This window comes from Pristiophorus japonicus, chromosome 13 (assembly GCF_044704955.1).
Source record: "Pristiophorus japonicus isolate sPriJap1 chromosome 13, sPriJap1.hap1, whole genome shotgun sequence".
NCBI classification, from domain to species: domain Eukaryota; kingdom Metazoa; phylum Chordata; class Chondrichthyes; family Pristiophoridae; genus Pristiophorus; species Pristiophorus japonicus.
In genome coordinates this window covers 106,049,064-106,073,157 of record NC_091989.1, presented here as the reverse complement: position 1 = coordinate 106,073,157, position 24,094 = coordinate 106,049,064, and the positions used below count along the sequence as shown (strand labels likewise).

Sequence of the window (24,094 nt, the reverse complement as noted above, 5' to 3'; positions counted from 1 at the left end):
TCTGCTGCTGATTCTTTGGCTGCCGGCCAGCCACTGACGCTGCCCCTAAAGCGTGGCCGAATGGCCTCAAGAACCTTAATCAGCTGCGTGTGTCCTGCGTTGATTCTTCGGCTGCCGGCCAGCCACTGACGCCGCTGCTATCTCATGTCCGAATGGCCTCGCATCGGTCCGCTGATTCTTCGGCTGCCGGCCAGCCACTGACGCCGCTGCTATCTCATGGCCGAATGGCCTCACATCGGTCCGCTGATTCTTCGGCTGCCGGCCAACCACTGACGCCGCTGATATCTCATGGCCGAATGGCCTCGGGTCCGTCCGGTGCTGCTTCTTCGCGGCCAGCCACGAAGAGAATGAAGGCCTGCCTCAAGCACTGCAGCTCAGCTCGAAGCTTGCTGCCGCTGCCGTCGAGACACTGACGCCACACCGCTGCCTGTCTCCAACATGAAAGGCCTGCCTGAAGCACTTTCACACAGGTAGGAACATGGTTTATTTAATCTTTTCTTTGCTTATAAATTTTTATTCAGGTTGGATTTATTTGTATAATATTTGTATAAGTATAACTAAGGATTGATTGTAGAATTTAATGACTTCCCTTCCCCCCCCCCACCATTCCCTACGCCTAATTTGTAACCGACGCCTGATTTTCTAAAGTGTAGACAAGGTTTTTTCGAGCGTACAAAAATCTTCACTTACTCCATTCTAAGTTAGTTTGGAGTAAGTTTTCACTCACGAAACTTTGAAATCAGGCCTAAGTGGCCGGACACGCCCCCTTTTGAAAAAAAATTCTGTTCCAAAGTGAAACTGTTCTAACTGACTAGAACTGGAGCAAACTAAATGTGGAGAATTCCGATTTCTAAGATACTCCGTTCTACACCAGTTGCTCCTAAAAATCAGGAGCAAATCATGTGGAAACTTGGGGCCATAGTTTTTGATTCCAAAATCTGAATTGTTAATATAAATTGTGAAGAACAGTGGTCCCAGCACTGATCCTTGTGGAACACCACTTCCCACCTTCTGCCACTCTGAACAGCTACCCTTTACTCCTACTTCCTGCTTTCTATCTTGCAACCAGCTAGCTATCCCTCTTTAGCCTACTGGATCCACATTATCCTCCTTCATTGGAGGGGATGGGAAAGTTCAGCCAAAGTCACCTCCATGGACACTTATGTGCTGCTCCTTTGTCAACGTGTCGGGGTGCACACGATAAAGAAACGGGGGGAGCACAAGCATGCTGGGTCACAACGGCACAAGAAATAGGAGCAGGAGTAGGCCATTTGGCCCCTTGAGCCTGCTCCGCCATTTAATAAGATCATGGTTGATCTGATCCTGGAATCAGTTCCACTTCCCCACCCGCTCCCCATGATTCTTTATTCCCTTATCGCTCAAAAACCTGTCTATGTCCACCTTAAGTATATTCAATGACCCAGCCTCCACAGCTCTCTGGGGCAGAGAATTCCATAGATTTACAACCCTCTGAGAGAAGACATTTCTCATCTCAGTTTTAAATGGGTGGCCCCTTATTCTGAGACTATGTCCCCTAGTTTTAGTTTTCCCTATAAGTAGAAATATTTTCTCTGCATCCAACTTGTCAAGCCCTCTCATTATCTTATATGTTTCGATAAGATTACCTCTCATTCTTCTGAACTCCAATAAATATAGTCCCAACCTACTTAACCTATCCTCATAATTCAACCTCCTCATCTCCGGAATCAACCTAGTGAACCTTTTCTGAACAGCCTCCAATGCAAGTATATCCTTCCTTAAATACGGAGACCAAAACTGTACGCCGTGCTGCAGGTGTGGCCTCACCAATACCCTGTACAGTTGTAGCAGAACTTCTCTGCTTTTATACTCTAGCCCCCTTGCAATAAAGGCCAACATTCCATTTGCCTTCCTGATTACTTACTGTACCTGCATACTAACATTTTGTGTTTCATGCACAAGGACACCCAAGTCCCTCTGTACTGAATCACTTTACAATTATTCTCCATTTAAATTACAATTTTCTTTTCTATTTTTTCTATTTTTCCAAAGTGGATAACCTCACATTTTCCGACATTATACTCCATCTGCCAAATTTTTGCCCACTCACTTAGCCTGTCTATATCTCTTTGCAGATTTTTTAATGTCTTGCTCACAATTTGCTTTCCCACCCATCTTTGTATCATCAGCAAACTTGGCTACATTACACTCGGTCCTTTCATCCAAGTCATTAATGTATATTGTAAATAGTTGAGGCCCCAGCATCGATCCCTGCGGCACCCCACTACTTACTGTTCGCCAACAGGAAAATGAACCATTTATCCCGACTCTCTGTTTTCTGTTAGTTAGCCAATCCTCAATCCATGTTAATATATTACCCCCAACCCCGTGAACATTTAGCTTGTGCAGTAGCCTTTTATGTGGCACCTTATCGAATGCCTTCTGGAAATCTAAATATACCACATCCACTGGTTCCCCCTTACCCACCCTGTTCATTACATCCTCAAAGAACTCCAGCAAATTTGTGAAATATGATTTCACTTTCATAAAACCATGCTGACTCTGCTTGATTGAATTATGCTTTTCCAAATGTCCTGCTACTGCTTCCTTAATAATGGACTCCAACATTTTCCCAATGACAGATGTTAGGCTAACCAGTCTATAGTTTCCTGTTTTCTGTTTGCCTCCTTTTTAAAATGGGGGCGTTACATTTGCGGTTTTCCAATCTGCTGGGACCTGCCCAGAATCCAGGGAATTTTGGTCAATTACAACCAATCTCTACAGTCATTTCTTTTAGGACCCTAGGATGCAAGCCATCAGGTCCAGGGGACTTGTCCGCCTTTAGTCCCATTATTTTACCGAGTGCTGCTACTTTAGTGATAGTGATTGTATTAAGTTCCTCCCTCCTTATAGCCCCTTGATTATCTACTATTGGGATGTTTTTACTGTCTTCTACCGTGAATACCGATACAAAATATTTGTTCAACGTCTCTGCTAGTTCCCTGTTCCCCACTATTAATTCCCCAGTCTTATCCTCTAGGGGACCAACATTTAATTTCCTTTTTATGTACCTGTAGAAACTCTTACTATCTATTTTTATATTTCGTGCTAATTTACTTTCATAATCTATCTTCCCTCTCTTTATTTTTTTTTTAGTAGTTTTTTGCTGGCTTTTAAACATTTCCCAATCCTCTGGCCTCCCACTAGTCTTGGCCACATTGTATGCCCTTGATTTCAATTTAATACCATCCCTTATTTTCTTAGTTAGCCACAGATGGTTATCCCTTCTCTCTTCCTTTCCCTCTCGTTGGGATATATTTTTGTTGAGAGTTATGAAATATCTCCTTAAATGTCTGCCACTGCTCATCAACCATCCCACTCGTTAATCTATTTTCCCAGTCCATTTTAGCCAACTCTGCCTTCATACCTTTGTAGTCTCCTTTATTTAAGCTTAGGACACTGGTTTGAGATCCAACTTTCTCACCCTCCAACTGAATTTGAAATTCAACCATGTTATGGTCTCTCATTCCTAGTGGATCCTTTACGATGAGATCGTTTATTAATCCTGTCTCATTACACAGTACCAAATCTAAGATAGCCTGCCCCCTGGTTGGTTCCGCAATGTACTGTTCAAGGAAACTATCCCAGATACACTCTATGAACTCTTCCTCAAGGCTACCCTGGCCAATTTGCTTTGTCCAATCTATTATGAAGATTAAAATCGCCCATGACTATTGCCATTTATTTTTTACAAGTCTTCATTATTTCTTGATTTACATTCCATCCAACAGTGTAGCTACTGTTAGGGGGCCTATAGACCACAGCCAGCAGCGACTTTTTCCCCTTATTATTCCTTATCTCCACCCAAATTGATTCAGCATCTTGATCTTCTGAGCCAATATCGTTTCTCACTAACACACTGATCTCATCCTTTATTAACAGAGCTACCCCACCTCCTTTCCCTTTCTGTCTGACCTTCCGAATTGTCAAAAACCCCATAATATTTAGTTCCCAGCCTTAGTCAGCTTGTAACCACGTCTCTGTAATGCCTATCAAATCATACCCATTTGTATCGATTTGTGCTGTCAACTCATCTATTTTGTTACGAATGCTGCGTGCATTCAGATAAAGTGCTTTCAAAAATTTTTTTAACCATTTTTTTCCTGCTTTGACCCCATATTCTGATTCACCTTTATGTTTATATATTCTGTCCCTTCCTGTCAAGCTCTGGTTTTCTTTTCCCCCAGTGCTACCCTACTCTATTGCCTTCTCCTTATTCTTCGACTTTTTAAATTTTTGCTCACCTGAATCCTCCTTTTCCATTCCCACTGTCCCAGACAAAGCAGCATTGGACTCTTGGTTGAGAGTCTGTCACACTAATCCAACTATCAGGCATCCTCAGATTGGATTTTGCAATGAGGGATCCAAGGCAGGAGCCCAAAGCCCTTGTGATGTGGCTACCGGTCACCCTGACTGACTGTGAGATGCCGGTTTAAATGTTGAATTAGTGATCACTAAAGGAAAACACAACTAGAGATCATTTCCATTACAATCTTTACTTGCCTAAAAGTTACACACTCTGGATACTGAATTGAAATTGTTCACTCATAGAAAACAGTCGTTTTCGTCCCGACATTGCAGCACATCTGGTCACAGAGGTAATGTAAACAGCTCCAAGATCCACGATACACTTTAACTGGGTGCAGTACAGTATCTGGCGTGCTATCTGCATTTGTAAGAGAGAGTTCTACTGTTAACTAGAAATTCCGAGATGTCTGAGAATCAATGTAGGATCACATGAACCATAGAATGAACTATATTGATCGACGGACTGACTGCAAGGCATCGGGAGTAATAAGGGCCAGAGATTTGGAACATTCAGGATCCCTATTCGTCACAAATCAAACTATTTTCAGAAAAATGCGCAAATTATACAATCCATTCAATTGCAAATTTATAAAATCAATTTATGTATCAGTTTATTTACTAATGAAATGTACACTTGTACTATGCATGTGTGTGTATAATCCAACATTCACAGAGCTTGCACACAAATATACTACTACATATACATGTGCCCACAAAACATGTACACAGCCACCAATCACAGCAGGCACACATAAATATACATAAACAGAAACCTGCATATACACATACATACACAATCCTGGACCCATAGGTTGTGCACTCACACAAAACTGAACCCATAGCATTTGCGCATTCATCTACGTACATGCACACCTCTGCACACAGCAGGATAGATTTTCAACTTGGCGAGTTGTGGATCAGCTGATTTCTGGCCTCATGTGCATCCCTGACTTCCTTTACCCCACCATTAGTGGCCGTGCCTTCAGCAGTCTAGGCCCTAAGCTCTAGAATTCCCTCCCTAAACCTCTCAGCCTCTCTACCTCTCTCTCCTTTAAGATGCTTTTTAAAATCTACCTCTTTCACCAAGCTTTTGCTCACATATCTTACGGGGAGAAATTGGCTTGGTTTTTTCGTGTGGGGGGCGGTAATGGGGTGCTAAGGGGTTACTGACCAGGCATGGCAAATTCACCGACACCCGCGAACTTCCCTGGCGGTTTTGCGCTGGGGCTAACACTGCTTAGCTCTGTTGCACCAGGTAAATTGTTGCATCGCCTGGTGCGCAGCACCCCGTTACCGTCCCAGATGTGAAATTTGCTCCCAGCCCCTGCAGCATCGCCGGGCGTTAACAACGGCAGCTGCAGGAGGCATTGTCACCTCGGCTGGCCCCTTGTGGAATGCTACTTAAAGACAGTGGTGGTCAGGTAGAGCAAAATGTATGAATCTCCCCAGTCTTTTGCTTTTTTTGAACCCCGTGACTTGTCAACTCTGCATTCTCTTAGAGAGCTTGGGGCTGTTCTGCACGTGGCGCAGTTCCCATGGCCCCACAGAGATAGGATGAATATTGAATCACACCAACATTGGCCCTTCCCTTTAGTGAGGGAAGGAGTCTCCAAAGAGGCTGCGCAGTATGGAACATTGCTCAGTGCTCTGCCACTACTGCCCCTCTCACTGACGTTAGCCTAAGGGAAGTGATAGCACTTGATTTAACGCTAAAGCGGAAGTTCCCGGGAGTAAAAAATCTTTTCTGCCTGGCGCTACTTTTGCGCTTCCAAAAAAGTTATTACTCTGCCCGGGGCACTACACAATTTCTAGCTGCTAATGTCTCTGTCTTTGGCGCCGTAGCAATTTATTTGTCAGATTACAGACTGTGAAGTGCCTTGCAAGGTTAAAGGTGCTATATAAGTGCAAATTGTTGTTGTTGTTGCGGATTTTCAATGCCATTGAAATTATTGGGAATGGAAACCGGGCGGTTTCTATAACGGGCGGCTGATTAACAACGGCAGTTTTATGCTTAGGCGGCAAGTTGAAAATCTACCCCAGCCCAACATGTCCAGAAACACACACTGTAGGTACACAAATAGAAAGAAAGAAAGCCTTGCATTTTCTAGCGCCTTGCACGACCACCGGAAGTCTCAAAGCTCTACAGTCAATGAGGTACTTTTTGGAGTGTAGTCACTGTTGTAATGTGGGAAAACCGACAGCCAATTTGCATACAGCAAGCTCCTACGAACAGCAATGTGATAATGACCAGATAATCTGTTTTTTTGTGATGTTGATTGAGGGATAAACATTGGCCAGGACACCTGGGATAACTCCCCTGCTCTTCTTCCAAATAGTGCCATGGGATCTTTTACATCCATTTGAGAGGGTAGATGGGGCCTCGGTTTAACATCTCATCTGAAAGATGGCACCTCCGCCAGTGCAGCGCTCCCTCAGCACTGCATTGGAGTGTCAGCCCAGATTTTCTTGTGCTAAAGTCCCTGGAGTGGGACTTGAACCCACAACCTTCTGACTCAGAGGCAAGTGTGCGAACCACTGAGCCACAGCTGACACTGGAAGGAGCAATAATGCAGATCAGATCACGTGGCAAAGCTGTATAAAGTTTAAAAAAAACTGTGTATTGGAGAGCCATTTAAATTAATCATGAGATGGCTGAGCCAGGCCAGACAGCCACATGTGTGAGGAGAGCCAATTAGGAACTGCCCTGGAACCAAGGTCCAATCCCGAGGCTTTCAGAGGGACAATGGCTTTTGAGAGGTTTAAAAGAACTCAGCCAAAGACTTTTCTCTCTCTCCTGAACCAGCCAGCCAAAGGGAAGTAACATATATCGCTCTTTATTATAACCTCATTGTATCTGTTGTAACTAAGGTGGATGTGTGTGTGTGTATGTGTATTTTTAATAAACTGTTCAAATTATTTTAGAAGAATTGTCTTACTGTCAAATTTAATGCCAGAGATTTAGAAATCTTTCAATTGATGGAAAATGCGGGCAACTGGCAAGGCAGCTTTTTGATGATCCTTTTGAACAATTGGAAATCTCGGGAGTTGCGATTCTAAACTGTGTTGCGAAGTATAGCTTGAAACGATTAAACGGACCGGGAGAAATTGCGTCTTAAGAAGCGGTAGTCTCGATAGTTGTAACTGTTTAAGAAGTGGGTTGCAACTATTTAAGTGGGGACCCACCAGTAGTTATATTCAAAAGACACAGGATGAAGGAATCGGTCATGAACAGAAAGCCAACAATAAAAAGAAATGTTGAGCTAGTTTATCAGGAGCAGTTGTCCATAAAGTTCCTGATACAAGACATAGAAGAGTTAAAGGCACCGGCATGGCACATCCACGAGGGTCAACCTGCGTCATTTGGGGAGATGGTGAAACTTATCCAGGAGAGAGTAGATAAGGGAGAACCAAGGCCAAAATGGGCAAACAGTCTCGTGGCCTTCAGCACATTTTATTGTGCCCAGAGAGATGAGGATTTAATGCGACAGGATGCCAAAGTGACACAAGATTTGAAAGAATTGCAAGTAAAAAAGATTCAACTAAAAGAAAGAGAGACTGAAGGTTTAAAACAACAAAAGGAAGAAGGCCTCCAACTTGTGAAGCAGTTAAAAGAGGGAGAAATACAGCATTTAAGACAAGAAATTGGCCAATTAAACCACAATATTAAGCAATTAGAAAGAGGGGCCGAACAGGCAGCTTCATTGCTACAACAACAAAGTCTCTCAAACTTAAATGCCACAGCAGCTGTTGTTGAAGCAAATGAAAACAAATTAGAGTTAAAAATATATAAATCGGAAAACTTGAGGCTCCAGCAAGAGATAGAAGATGCTAGGGGGGCATTAAGGGAAGTAATTAAGCCACATAAGGAGGCATATCATTCCCAGTACCAACTAGAAATAGCGAGGCTAAAAAGTAAGTTAGGGGAGCAGCGGGCTCCGGTATCCGCAGTAACACGGGGAGCCATAACAGAGACAGCAGAAGGGGACGAGGGGGAGACAGATTGGGAAGATGAAGGCAGTCAGTATAATCCCCAGGAGAGTGGTGTAGAATGGGATACCTTGGAGACACAAGAGCCACTCGTAGCCGCAGTAACCACTTCTTCATGACGTAATGTGCACAGCCACATCACCAGTAACCATAACGACTTACGGCCCATATCTGGTTTGATGCTACGGCGTGTGGCCACAAGTTGGGGCCCATTAATGATGGGGACGACCCACTGAAAGTTAATAGGAGGTGGGCAAATTTTAGGAGCGGTCACCACGAGACTTAACATGAGTCCTCTTCTTGGCCTGTTCCACTTCCCTAAAAGATAATCTGCCAGAAGCAGTCCTCCAGCCTGGCACAGTGGCCGATGCACTCATGACCGGGATCCAAAACTTGAACTTAGTGGCTTTGCTTAATCAGACCAAGCAACGCCCAAAAGAGACCCCTAGTGCCTTCAGTAATCGTCTGTACGATATCTATCAATGTATGCAGAACCAGGCACCCGCAAATGCTACAGTAGGAAAGAATCAGGAACAATTTAAATCTATGTTCCTGACCCAACTCCACCCTTTAGTTAAAGGGGAATAGCCATGAGGCCCACTAATCAGTGGACAGGTATAGAGACCAACGCTCAAATAGCCTGGGAGATGATAAAAGACCAGTTAAAGGTGAAGTCATCACCCCCTATAAATAAACCAGTGTCAATGGTGGAGGGATCTCGAAACTACCCCTTTAAGGGACAGTGCTTTAATTGTAAGAAGGTAAGCCACCGAGCAAAAGACTGTGGCAGACCCAGACCAGCACCGAACCATGTTGCAACGCATAGATAACTCCCGAGGGACGAATCCAAGCCCTCTGGGACTGATCAACGATTGGATCAATTGATAACCCTCATACAAACCCAAATTTCCACGGGGAGGATGCAAAATCATTTACCGGTGCACGCAATCGCCGATGCACACTCATTAGAGGGACCCATTCAAGGATCGACCCTATGACTGGTTTCGGCTCCCAAAGATTGGTCTGAAGTGGGGTTCCGACGTGATGATAGCGGGAGACCAGTAGTCCTTGTTGTCTTAAAAGGGGGCAGGCAACAGATTATGCTTATCGATACCGGTTCAGCCATTACCATCATCCACACCCCATACCCTGAACGCCTTATAGCGGCGGGCAAGGGTTATATGACCCTTAAAGGGTTTAATGGTGATACAACCACCGCGTATACAGGGAAGGTCACTGAACTTCAGTTGGGAGGCCTCACCTGTAAGGTCCCAGCACCTATGCTGATGACCACCCCGACAGAAGGGGAATTTTAGGGACTGATGTGTTGGATCAGCATGGCACGGTGATAGATTATAATCAGGACTGTGTTTGGATGGGATTGACAGATAAGGCAGGAGTGATAGAAATTTCAGATGCTCACTCAGTTTTTGCTATTAAACAGTCATCTGAGTGTGGCGCTCCAGGGAGTGAAAATGAAGCTGTGGCAAAACTAATTCAGGAGCATCTAGCGGTGTTTGCCACGTGCAAGCATGACTGTGGAAAAATGGCAGGCGAGGAATCTATTGAGGGACTCCCCCCACTCATTCACTAAACAGTACCCCATCCCAAGGGAGAGTCACCCTTATATCCGAGACACGATAAAATCCCAAGTCGAGCAGGATATTCTTAGGACAGGCACTTTCATGACCAATTCATCCACATGGCTGGTTAAAAAGCTTGATAGCAGCTGGCGACTGACTATTGATTACAGAAAGTTAAATTCTGTAACACCAGCCTGCTCACCGGTAGTAAGAGAAACTCCCACCATATTATCTCAATTTCCTGCTGGTTCCACATTCTTCTCGACCCTCGACATCACCAATGGATTCTGGAGTATCCCTGTTAAAGGGGAAGACCAGTACAAATTTATGTTCATATTTGAGGACCAGAGCTACACCTGGACATGCCTGCCTTAGGGGTTCCACAATGCCCCCACGATATTCCACAAAAGAATGGCTGCAATTTTAAAAGACTTTTCCCACCCTACCTGCTTGATGCAGTACGTAGACAACCTACTGCTGGCAACCGACAGCATGAAGGAGCATCTGTCCCTTTTGCATGAACTTTTGACGTTGTTGGCTCAGGCAGGGCTAAAGGTGAATCTCTGTAAGGCTCAATTAGTAAAAGAACGGGTCACTTTTCTAGGAGTGTCCATTTCTCCAGAGGGAATCATCCCCCGACTCTCACAAGGTGGAGATAATACAGCGACTGCCATTACCCACTTCCAAAACAGCCCTACGATCATTCTTGGGTTTGGTGGGATACCAAAGGAACTTTATCCCAGGCTTTGCAGAGTGTGCAAAACCCTGTATGGTTTAATAAAACTGCAGGGTGATGACATACGCCCAGTATGGACTAATGCCCACACCCAGTCTGTGGCTAAATTAAAAACTGCAGTGATACAGGCGGCATGTCTGATCCCTCCTGATCCCTCGCAGCCCTCCCATTTGGAGGTCAGGGCCATAGAGCAAAGCCTCACTGCAGATCTGTGCAAAATGCAAGCTGATCGACTACAGCCCATTGCATATGCGTCTCGAATCCTGCAGGGGGCAGCAAAGACGTATACCGCATTTGAGCGCTACCTACTGGCCGTCTTCTGGTCGGTACATCACTTTACCTTTATTACTGGGTTACAGGCTACAATCTTGCACAGCGGTTACACACCTTTGAAACTACTGATGAAACCTGGAGATTCGCTAGTTTCCTCGCAACGCCTCAGCAAATGGACATTGGAATTTATGGAATGAGACATTGATACCATTTCCAAACCCACCACATTGCTGCCACAATTTCTGATCTATGAGGGGGACCCGCACGAATGTCCGTTACCCCTGATTAACTTTGAGACCCATCCTGTGCAGAAAGAGCACATACAAGGTGCTCCAGATGTCTACATCGATGGGTCCTCATCACACTGGATATGCTGTGGTATTGCCAGAAAGAACCATCCAGCAAAGATGCAACAGACAGTTTTCACAATATGCAGAAATCGCCACACTTCTAACAGCTGTAAAGGAGACCTCAGATAGACCTGTGAATATTTGGTTTGATAGTGCCTATGCTATAAATACCACGCTCTCCCTGCCCCAATACCACAAAAATGACTATTGTACGATAGACGGTAATGCCCTGGTCCATGGACCCTAGTTACGCCTGCTCTAGTCATACCTTAAACAGCAATCCCAGCCCTGCTTCATAGGAAAGGTAGCAGCCCATAGAAAAGGGGGTCCACATAGTGAGGGAAATTCCAGAGCAGACAGAGCAGCTAAGGATGCTGCGGTTGATGGGGAGATAGATGGGGAGACTGATGCCCGTAATTGGTAGTGCTACCGGTTGCTTATGCATCCAGAACTCTGTCTAAGGCCGAGAGGGCCTATAGTGTGATCAAAAAAGAAGCGTTTGCGTGTGTTTACGGGGTAAAGAAAATGCATCAATATCTGTTCAGGCTCAAATTTGAATTGGAAACCGACCATAAACCGCTTATATCCCTCTTTTCTAAAAATAAGGGGATAAATACGAATGCATCGGCCAGCATCCAGAGATGGGCGTTCATGTTATCAGCATACAACTACGCCATCCGCCACAGGTCAGGCACAGAAAACTGTGCCGATGCTCTCAGTAGACTACCATTGCCCACCACCGGGGTGGAGATGGCACAGCCTGCAGATTTAGTTATGGTAATGGAAGCATTCGAGAGTGAGCAATCACCTGTTATCGCCCGACAGATTAGAACCTGGACGAGCCAGGACCCCTTACTGTTCTTAGTAAAAAACTATGTGCTCCACGGGAGTTGGTCTAGTGTCCCGTTAGAGTTCAAACAATCAAGCAGAGCTTGAAAAGGGGAACTGAAGGTTCACGGCAGACTCGCTTATCTCGAATCCTGCTTAGTTACCGCACAAGACCTCACTCGCTCACCGGGGTCCCTCCCGCTGAACTACTCATGAAAAGGGCACTTAAGACAAGGCTCTCGTTAGTCCACCCTGATCTACATGGACAGGTAGAGAGCAGGCGGCTCCAACAGAATACATATCATGATTGCGCAAATGTGTCATGCGAAATTGAAGTAAATGATCCTGTATTTGTGTTGAACTATGGACAAGGTCCCAAGTGGATTGCTGGCACTGTTTTGGCCAAAGAGGGGAGTAGGGTGTTTGTGGTCAAACTCGCAAATGAACTCAACTGCAGAAAACACTTGGCCCAAACCAAACTTAGATTTACGGACTATCCAGAACAACCCACAATAGACTCTACCTTTTTTGACCCTCCAACACACACACAAGTGGCAACCAACCCAGTGGTTGACCATGAAGCAGAATCCATCACCCGTAGCAGCCCAGCAAGACTCACCACCCCCAGCAGTCCAGCAAGGCCAGCTGCGCAGCAGCCCAACGAAGGTCCAACAAACGACTCACCAACATCAGCATTTGCACTGAGACAATCAACCAGGGAAAGGAAGGCCCCAGATCGACTCACATTGTAAATAGTTACACTATTGACTTGGGGGCGGGGGGGAGTGTTGTTTTGTATGTAAACCTGTAATTACTATGTCTAACCACCAGAAGGCTTATCCCCTGGAGTCCCAAGGGATCCCACAATCCCTTGGGAGCACCTGTATATAAGGAGGCCTCACAGGCTGGAGAGGCACTCTGAGATCTGTAATAAATGACTACGGTCACACTTACTTTGAGCTTGCAATATCTAGTCTGACTCTTTATCCAAGACAGAACATGGAGTACCAGTACAAGTGGGCAGCGATCAAGGTTCACACTTTACCGGTAACATTTTTACCCACCTGCAAGAAATGTTGGGGATAAAACACAAATTACATATTGCTCACCACCCCCAGTCGTCCGGAGGGGTCGAAAGGGGGAACTGGACCCTCAAGTTAATGTTAAAAAAATTGTGCGCGGACCACCCCACTCAATGGGCTAACATGCTGCCAATGTGCTTAATGGCAATGATATCCACACCTCTTCGAACAACAGGGGTCTCCCCATATCAGGGGAGCTCATGAGAACACCAGGCCAGCTAATACTAATAGGGGCCCCAAGTTTCGACATGATTTGCTCCTGATTTTTAGGAGCAACTGGTGTAGAACGGAGTATCTTAGAAATCGGAATTCTCGCCATTTAGTTTGCTCCAGTTCTAGTCAGTTAGAACAGTTTCACTTTGGAACAGAATTTGTTTTTCAGAAGGGGGCGTGTCCGGCCACTTATGCCTTTTTTCAAAGTTTCGTCAGTGAAAACTTACTCCAAACTAACTTAGAATGGAGTAAGTGAAGATTTTTGTATGCTGGAAAAAACCTTGTCTACACTTTAGAAAATCAGGCGTAGGTTACAAATCAGGCTACAAATCAGGCGTAGGGAATGGAGGGGGGGGGGGTTTAAAGTAAAGTTTACAAACATTAAACACTTCGGTTTTACAAATAAAGAGCCATCATCAATAATAAATGATAAAAACGCCAATAAATCAACCAATAAATCAATCAAAAAAAATTAATAAGAAATAATTTTTTTTTTAAATCAATAAATAAAACATTTTCTACCTACCGACTACAGCACCGGGAGCCCTCCAACAGCGTGCTGGGATGCCCCCCCAGTGTGTCTCTGTCAGTGTCTCGATCTCTCTGTCTGTCTGTCTGTGTGTGTCTCTCATTCTGTCTGTCTGTCAGTGTCTGTGTTTCTGACAGCGAGGGGAGGGGAGGGGAAGGGGGAGGGAGGGGGAGGGATGGGGAGAAGGGGAAAGGGGAAAGGGGAGTGGGAGGGGGGAGAAGGGGGAGGAGGAGAAGGGGAGGAGGGGAAGGGGGAGGGGGGAGAAGGAGAAGGGGAGGGAGAGGGAAGGGGGAGGAGAGGGGGGGGAAGGAGATTGGGGGGGAAGGAGATTGGGGGGGAGGAGAGGGGGGGAAGGAGATGGGGGGGAAGGAGATGGGGGAAAGGAGATAAGGGGGAGGGGGGAAAGGAGAAGGGGAAGGGAAGGGGAGGGGGGAAGGCGGAAAGGGGAAGGGGGAAAAGAGAACGGGGTGGGTGGAAAGGAGAAGGGGGGGAAAGAGGAGGGGAGGGGGGAAATGAGAAGGGGAGGGGGGAAGGAGAAGGGGGAGGGGGGGATGGGGGGAAGGAGAAGGGGGAGGGGGGGAAGGGGGGGAAGGAGAGGGGGGAGAAGGGGGAGGGGGGAAGGAGAAGGGGGAGGGGGGAAGGAGAAGGGGGTGGGGGGGAAGGGGGGGAAGGAGAGTGGGGAGAAGGGGGAGGGGGGAAGGAGAAGGGGGAGGGGGGGAAGGAGAAGGGGGATAAGGGGGAGGGGGGGGGGAGTCTGAACGAGCCGGGCCCAGCCGGGCCCGAGACTTCGGGCAGGGCCCGTCCCCAGCACCAGATTTACAGGTAGGTGACGTTGGGTCGGGTCAGGGGGAGCGCAGGTCGGGGGGGTGGTGGGAGGGAGGTCGGTTCAGTTCGGGTCGTGGGGAGGGAGGGAGAGGGAGGTCAGGTCGGGTCCAGTCGGGGGGGAGGGGGGGGGAAGCGGGAGTCGGGTCGGTGTTGGTGTCGGGTCCGGTCCGGAGGCGGGGGGGAGGGAAAGCGGGAGTCGGGTTGGTGTCGGGTCCGGTCCGGAGGTGGGGGGCGGGGGGGAGGAAGCTGGAGTCGGGTCGGGTCCAGTCCAGGGGGGAGGGTCGGGTCGGGTCCGGGGGGGGGGAGAGGGGAAGCGGGAGTCGAGTCGGTGTCGGGTCCGGTCCGGAGGCGGGGGGCGGGAAACGGAAAGTGGGAGTCGGGTCGGGTCCGGGGGTGGGGGGAGGGGAAGCGGGAGTCGGGTCGGTGTCGAGTCCGGTCCGGAGGCGGGGGGGCGGGAAGCGGGAGTCGGGTCGGTGTTGGGTCCGGTCCGGAGGCAGGGGGCTGGTGGGGGGGGCGGGGGGGGAAGCGGGACTCGGGTCGGGTCCAGTCGGGTCGGGTCGGGTCCGGTCTGGGGGCAGGGGGGGGAGGGGGAAGCGGGAGTCGGGTCGGTGTCGGGTCCGGTCCGGAGACGGGGGGGGCGGGAAGCGAGTCAGGTCGGGAGAAAGCAGGTGCTGGCCGTGGGAGGAGCCTTATTCACGCAGCCCCAGTGAGGCCATTCGGCCAGGACTAGTAGCTGCGTGCTTCGGCCCCTCCCACACAGTTTTGGGCACCTGGAGCTACTGCACATGCGTGCCCACTGTAGCGCGCATGTGCAGAGGTCCCGGCACTGTTTTCAGCGCAGGGACCTGGCTCCGCCCCCCTACAGCTCGTGCTGCGCTGCGCCGAGCTGCAAACGACCTGCAGGGAGCTGGAGAATCTGGAAGTTTTTTTTAGGCGCACTTTGTGGCGCGAAAAACGGGCGTCCAGGTCGGGACTGCGCCGTTCTAGGCGCGGCTCGAAACTTGGGCCCAGGGAAACAAGTGGCTGGAACAAGTGGTAGATCACACCGATCAGATCAATTGATTTGTGGCCACCAAATTGGGGAAGTCAAGAAGACAAATTAAAAAGTACTTTGACAAGAAAGTATGTCCCTTTGAATATGAAGTGGGAGACTCAGTAATGATTCCAAATTATGGGAAAAAGAAGCTGCCTTTGAGCCCAGGTGGTGGGGACCGCATAAGATTATAGACCAATTGAACCCCGCGGTTTATTTGATTCAGTTACCGGGGGAAAAGGATGTTAAGTACAAGAAGTGGTTTCACATTAATCAGTTAAAAACTGCCAAAGAGTAAATACTGCACTGATCTTGTTTCCCACAGACCATGTTACGGATCCTCGCGATTGTCAAGATGATACCGACCACGACCGAAGCCGAGGGAAGATGGAGAAGTGGGAGCTGCAGTGTGACTCACGAACATCATCAATCATCAATGTGCTTTGAGAAGCGGCGGTGCACTGAAGATATGGGAAGGGGAGAGTCTCCGCTGGAGATGTGATTGGACTATAGTAAATCCCCTACGTGGCCTACACCTTACGAGGTGGGGACCAAGTCAGGCCACCCACTTTTCTCTCTCTCCCTCTCAATGTCTATGATATGTCATCCCTGAGGAGATAAACCATATGAGGGGTCAATAAGGATATTTCCCCTCAAGGTGGGGAGTTTGTAACAATAAAAGTGTTTATTAATTATTAAAATTGATTCTGTGTATGTATAAATGTTAAAAGTTTAGGTTATATGGAAAGGCCTGTTTGTGTTGAAACAAAATGAAAGCACACAGGTTGCCAGCATGGGCTGAGTTTTGAAAGAAACAAATTGGAAGCCCACAGAGCTGCCGCGTGAGTTTTGTGTATTGGAGAGCCATTTAAATTAATCAAGAGATGGCTGAGCCAGGCCAGATAGCCACATGTGTGAGGAGAGCCAATAAGGAACTGCTCTGGAACCAAGGTCTAATCGTGAAGCTTTCGGAGGGACAATGGTTTTTGAAAGGTTTAAAAGAACTCAGCCAAAGGCTTTTCTCTCTCTCCTGAGCCAGCCAGCCAAAGGGAAGTAACGTATATTACTCTTTATTATAACTTCATTGTATCTGTTGTAACTAAGGTGGATGTGTGTGTGTGTGTGTGTGTTTTTTTTAATAAACTGTTCCAATTGTTTTCGAAGAATTGTCTCACTGTCAAATTTAATGCCAGAGATTTAGAAATCTTCCACAGTAAAGAATTTGTTTGAGCATGAGACAGTGGCTTAGAAATTTGTGAACTCAACAAAAGCTGCCTATGCCACTGGGTTAACGGCCGGTGAAAATGGTGGTGCTGGCAGGAATGTAAATTAACATTAGCCCAGAGTGTAGCTCACCGTGGAATGCATCCTGGTAGCGTTAGTCCCACCAGGAGGCCCAAGCAACGTTACTGCTAGAACAGCCTCTGAAAGGGAGGCTGTGATTTCACAAAGCATTGTCGTTTTCTTAAAAGGGCAATGTCTTCTGAAATGAAAAAATAAAAATGATGTAGAAATATGCAGTTTTTAGCTGTTACAGCTCAACTACCTTTCGCAAAAGAAATTACATTAAAAAGAATTCCCAAATAGGAGTCTTCAGCTCCTAAAACTGAATTCCCTTCCACACCTAAAGCAATGGGAAAAGTGCTTCAGCACTAACACAAATGGCTCAGCAAGTCAGGGAAGGGGCACCCAGGGTCTCCCCCCACAGCACTTCAGCTTTGTGCAGGGGGTCAACACTGCAAGAGAGGTCCTCTAGCCACAGGGGCCAGGAGGCCCTCCAGAAAGAACGGTGTGGGACCACATCACTGAGGCTGTTACTTTCAGCGGTGTCATCCCCACTACCTGGCTCCAGTGCTCAAAGAAGCTTCATGACCTCAGACCAGTGGTCAAGGTCAGTGAATGCAGCTTCAAAAGCCGTCACCTACCAATTGCACCACTAGCCTCACAGACGTCTCAATGCACGACTCCCCCGCCCCATCACTCACCTACCAATAATCTGTACCAATCATGAAGCATATCTCTCATTTCTGGCTTCACCTCACCCCCTTGGAGGAGACGGTGCTGATCATTCTTGGCAGGGGCATGGCTGAGCCCTTGGCTAGCGGCGGGGCTGAAAGGCTACAAGATGCTGGTACCTTCCTTCTCGCATGCATCTCTTACTTTGCCGCCCTCCCCTCACTACAACTGCATCCTTGTGCCTTCCTCATTTCGCACACCCAACAAATGCAGGAAGAGGAGGAGGAGGACGATGATGACAACAAGAGCAACACCTTTCACATCCCCAGCCACCAACTCCTCAAGGATGACCAGCAGGGACATTTGCAGTGTCCGTCACTGAAAATCAACAGCTTTCCAGCAGCCACTGGGGTTGCAGTGCGTGACATAGAAACATAGAAAATAGGAGCAGTAGTAGGCCATTCGGCCCTTCGAGTCTGCACCACCATTCAATATGATCATGGCTGATCCTCTATCTCAATACCATATTCCCGCTTTTTCCCCATACCCCTTGATGTCTTTTGTTTCTAGAAATCTATCTATCTCCCTCTTAAATATATTCAGTGACTTGGCCTCCACAGCCTTCTGTGGTAGAGAATTCTACAGGTTCACCACCCTCAGTGAAAAAATGTCTCCTCATCTTGGTCCTAAATTTCCTATCCCGTATCCTGAGACTGTGACCCCTTGTTCTAGACTTCCCAGCCAGAGGAAACATCCTCCCCGCATCCAGTCTATCCAACCCAGTCAGAATTTTATACATTTCAATGAGATCCCCTCTCATTCTTCTAAACGCTAGTGAATACAGGCCTAGTCGATCCAATCTCTCCTCATACAACAGTCCTGCCATCTCAGGAACATCTGGTGAACCTTCGCTGCACTCCCTCTATGGCAAGTATATCCTTTCTTAGGTAAGGAGACCAAAACTGCACACAATACTCCAGGTGCGGTCTCACCAAGGCCGTGCATGATATCGGTAGGAAAGGCAAAAGTACACACAAGACAGTCACTGAGGGATGATGAGTTAATTTCCTGATGTCATATTGGATGAATAGATATACAAAGTTGGATTGGGAAGGTTGCTTTGTGGTGGCATTTATTTCAGCAATGTTGGCAGTACTCAGCAGGTCAGGAAGCATCTCGACCTGAGACGTGAACTCTGTTTCTCTCTCTATGGATGTTTCTGATCTGCTCAGTATTTCCAGCATTACTTGTCTTCTCAGAGGCCTTCCTTTACCATCCAAGGCCTTGCAAGCATGCAACAGCACTCCCTGCACACTATTGTGCAAGTTCAATAAAATAAAATAAATCCAATCCAAAAGCTTAAGTGCAAAATTACCTCAAAGATGTGTGTTGGTCCTTTAAGAGGTGCTGACAATGCCTCCGCCAGTCTGCATTTCATGGCAAGCTTACGACCCAGCGCTGAACTCAGCGCCACGGTCCAAGTTCTTTGAGATGACATTAAGTTGGTGTGCTGATGTCACCCTCTCTTAATTTATATTTCCAGGACCAGATGCCGCTGAGTCCCACGCCAGAAAAGGGCGCTAGAGTGACGGCCGCCATTTTCCGACCAGATTGCGGCGAAAACCTTTGGCGGTAAGTGTTCTAGGCCAGTGTGTTGAGTCTTTGAACACAGGAGGAAGGGGAAAGGGGCATGTAGCACAGCATTTATAGAGGAACAGGAGAGACACTCACCGTACCAGAACAATAGAATGGGTAGATAGAGAGAAACTTAGGGTAAATGGCCTACTCCTGATCCTATGTTCCTATGACAGATGAGAAAGTCTGTAATGGAAAGAAGTTGAGGTTAGCGGTGAGAGGCAAGAACTCTCTATTAGGACTGTTAAAGTATGGGAGCTCAGTTATGGGAGCAACACTCAAATCTTCAACTGGCTTAACAGTTAATAGTTGTTGATGGGAAAAGAATTGTTCGTCATAAAAAAGGGAGCTGACCTTCATGGGGACAGACTTGGCAATGGAGGAGATATGGGAGGTGGAGCCATCACAGCTACTTATTGTTTGCATTTTTAAGAGGCATAAAGAAATTACATCCTTGAAGAATTAATAAAACTCTCTCCATTGCCCCATTGAACGGCATGAAGAATATCAAGATTTAGTGATTCAACCACTGCTGTTTGCAGTGATATCAGGCAATCTGAAGGAAATTGATGAAGATACAATGGAATCATCAACGATGATAAGTTGAAGAAGTTATTGATATGGGAAAGGAACAGAGTAGGAAAAAGAACAGAACCCTAGTGAATCGCTAAATTTGTGCAAAATAGGTGATATGAGATTAAACTTGATAGCCATGAAGATAATTTTACTGGAAGACCATTTGGTAACTTGTTTATAAGGGCATGGTGCCAGACCCTGTCAAAGTCTTGTCCAAGGCGATAACAAAGACTTTGACAGGGATGTATCAAAGTGTTGACGAGCAGAGTTCCAGTGATGTTCTCCCTTATGCAGAGTGTAATATATGGGTGCAGTTCCTTTGTCTGGCTCCTTGCTGACACCAAACAAATGTTTCCTCTGCCAAATAAAATACACCCCTCTATCTGAATTGTCCAACATTTTCACATCCATTTATCGTTCATTGAACATAGCACAGTGAGCATTAAGGATTCTTTAGTATTATGTCCTCTACTTTGTACTTTTCTGTACAATTACCACTGATGGACTATAAACACCAATTGTGCCATACCATGGTAGATTGCATTCACTTAGCCTGCCATTTTCCAGCATTTGTAACCTGTCACACCACCAATAAGTCACAATCTAACCTGATTTTCTGAAAACATTTCCTTTGTTAAATTTGTGGTAGAACTTGAATGGAATATGGGTTGAAATGTAACAAGACATGTTAACCTGAAGCTAATGAAAGTGGAGAGAAACTTTGCATAAATGACTTGCAGGAACTTGACTGGTTATTTGTCACAGGATTCTCAACATTAATTTCATGAGTCAAAGAAAGAAAGACATGGATTGATATACCTGTAGTGTCTTTCACGACCATCGGACGTCTCAAAGCGCTTTACAGCCAATGAAGTACTTTTGAAGTGTAATCACTGTTGCAATGTAGGAAACGTGGCAGCCAATTTCCGCACAAGCAAGCTCCCACAAACAGCAAGGTGATGATGACCATATAATCTGTTTTTGTTATGTTGATTGCTTGGCCAGGACACTGGAGATACCGTTCCTGCTCTTCTTCAAAATAGTGCCATGGGATCTTTTACATCCACTTGAGAGAGCAGATGGGATCTCAGTTTAACATCTCATCCAAAAGATGGCACCTCCGATAGTGCAGCGCTCCCTCAGCACTGCTCTGGAGCGTCAGCCTAGATTTTTTGAGCTCAAGTTCCTGGAATAAATCCACAACCTTCTGACTCAGAGGCGAGAGTGCTACCCACTGAGCCACAGCTCCTATCCAGGTATCCAGAATCTATAAGTAGACAACTTCTCTTCAACCATTTTCAAAGACATAAATAAGATCATTGGGAGCTAAATTGGATGAGGCTCTAAAACGGGCACAGGGATCGTGGTGCACAATCTGCCCGCGTCTGTGGAATGTAGTGCAGGCAGCACGTGAAATTCCTGCTTCCTGCTCATTAACATGATTGCAGTGCTAAGCCCTGTGCTAATCGTGCTGTTGGTTGACTCAGCGTTCAATAGGAGGACCAATTTATCGTCGAGAGTCTTCTCTCTATATAGAGGTTGCCTGCAGAGTGAAAGAGATGCCTGTACTTCTTAAAGGGGAGGTGCTTTGTGAGAGAAGTACCTCATTTTGACTGGAACTGGAACTTAGCAATGTCGCAACAGGGCAGAGAAAGGGCATCTGGTTTCTTGGATACAGCACTGGAGGCCTTGGTGTAGGGGGTCTACAGGAGGAGGCAGATCCTCTACCCAAAGGGAGGCAGGAGGAGTCCAGGCCCATTGTTCGAAGGCAGTGGGAGAAGATCGTTGAAGCGGTCAGATGCAGATACTGCTATCGAGGAGCAGTGTGAAATTCTGGATGAAATAAATATAGTGAGGGAGGAGGTATTAAGGGGGTTAGCAGCTTTTAAAGTAGATAAGTCCCCAGGCCCAGATGAAATGCACCCCAAGCTGCTGAGCGAAGTAAAAGAGGAAATAGCAGAGGCCTTGACCATCATTTTCCAGTCCTCTTTGGATTTGGGCATGGTGCTGGAGGACTGGAGGACTGCTAATGTGGAACCCTTGTTTAAGAAGGGAGAAAGGGATAGGCCAAGTAATTACAGGCCTGTCAGCCTAACCTCAGTTGTGGGAAAATTATTGGAAAAAATCCTGAAAGACAGAATAAATCTACATTTGGAAAGGCAAGGATTAATTAGGAGCAGTCAGCACGGATCTATTAAGGGAAGATCGTGATTGACTAACCTGATTGAATTTTTCGAGGAGGTAACCAGGAGGGTCGATGACGGTAGTGCGTACGATATAGTGTAAATTGACTTTAGCAAAGCTTTCGATAATGGTAGACTGGTCATGGTTGATGGATGTTTTTGTGACTGGAAGGATATTTCTAGTGGGGTTCCGCAAGGCTCAGTACTGGATCACTTGCTTTTTGTGGTATATATCAATGATTTAGATTTGAATATAGGGAGTATGATTAAGGAGTTTGCAGATGACACTAAAATTGGCTGTGTGGTTGATAATGAAGAGGAAAGTCATGGACTGCAGGAGGATATCAATCTACTAATGGGCAGAGAAGTGGCAAATTGAATTTAATTCAAAAAAGTGTGAGGTAATGCACTTTGGGTGGGCTAATAAGGAAAGGGTATACACATTAAGCGGTAGGCCACTTAATAATGTAGATGAACAAAGGGACCTTGGAGTGCTTGTCCACAGACCCCTGAAAGTAGCAGGCAAGGTGGATAAGGTGGTTAAGAAAGCATACGGAATGCTTGCCTTTATTGGCCGAGGCATAGAATATAAGATCAGGGAGGTTATGCTTAAATTGTATACTACTCTGGTTAGGCCACAGCTGGAGTACTGCGTGTCGTTCTGGTCGCCGTATTATAGGAAGGACATGATTGCACTAGAGAGGGTGCAGAGGAGATTTACTAGGATGCTGCCTGGAATGGAGAATCTTAACTATGAGGCCTGATTGGATAGGCTGGGTTTGTTCTCATTGGAACAGAGGAGGTTGAGAGGAGACAACATTGAGGTGTACAAAATTTTGAGGGGCCTGCATATAGTGGAGAGCAAGGGCCTATTTCCATTGCTGAAGGGGTCTATTAGGAGGGGGCATAGTTTTAAGATGGTTGGTGGAAGGTTTAGGAGGGATTTGAAGGGGGGCTTCTTCACGCAGAGAATTGTGGGGGTCTGGAACTCACTGCCTGGAAGGGTGGTGGATGCAGAAACCCTCATCACATTTAAAAGGTGCTTGGATGGGCACTTAAAGTACCATAACTTGCAGGGTTACGGATCTAGAGCTGGTAATTGGGGTTAGACTGGATAACCTCTTGTTGGCTGGTGTAGATACGATGGTAAGTACAGCAGGGAATCTAATATGGCCAGGGTGATCTCCTGGACTAGTTTCGATCGCCTGGATGGGTCGGAGAGGAATTTTACCAGATTTTTTTTTCCCAATTGGCCTGGATTTTTATTTGGATTTCGCCTCTCCCAGGAGATCACATGGCTTCGGTTGGGGTGAAGATAGAATGTTTCAGTGTAAGGGGTGTCACAGTTGGCGGGGCTAACTGGTTGGGCTGGGTGCTCTTTAGCTTTCCGCCATTGTTCATTGATTAAGGTTTATATGTAACCTTCAAGGCTGCTGACCGAGGGCCATGTGGCTCTTTGTCGGCCAGCTTCAACACGATGGGCCGAAATGGCCTCCTACTGCGCTGTAAGTTTCTATGTCAGTACCACCAGTTTTTCACCCAGGACAGGGATCCAGTGCCAGAAGAAGTTTAATGACCTACTACTAGCCTCGCACTCTGCTAGTGCACCACACCCCCCATCACTCACCTACCAAAAAAAAAGCCCAGCGGGAGATCGAGAGCCAGCGGCAGTTGGTGAGAGGGGAGCGACCTATCAAAAGCCAGCGGGAGATCGAGAGCCAGCGGCAGTTGGTGAGAGGGGAGCGACCTATCAAAAGCCCAGCAGGAGATCGAGAGCCAGCGGCAGTTGGTGAGAGGGGAGCGACCTATCAAAAGACCAGCGGGAGATCGAGAGCCAGCGGCAATTGGTGAGAGGAGGGAGCAGTGTCGGAGCGGCCTATAAAAGGCGTACCGGTGCAGCTACAGCGGGAGAGAAAGCAAAATAGAAGTAGAAGGGAATCAAAAAGTGATGTCACAGC

At 46.8% G+C, this 24,094-nt stretch overlaps 1 protein-coding gene across 4 annotated transcripts in view; it reads right to left on the bottom strand.

Moving 5' to 3' along the window:
* The window catches only part of LOC139278732 (uncharacterized), a 90,756-nt gene that overhangs the window by 12,341 nt on the left and 54,321 nt on the right, over positions 1-24,094 (bottom strand). The window contains exon 4 of one of the 4 annotated variants that reach the window (XM_070897814.1): positions 4,566-4,705. The exons of 2 other annotated variants lie outside the window; for them this stretch is intronic. In XM_070897814.1, coding sequence (XP_070753915.1) covers positions 4,581-4,705 — 125 coding nt within the window. In that variant the 3' untranslated portion in view covers positions 4,566-4,580. Of the gene's footprint in view, positions 1-4,565; positions 4,706-19,495; positions 19,564-24,094 lie in introns of those variants that run through there. One more of the 4 variants, XM_070897816.1, reaches the window with a different exon arrangement.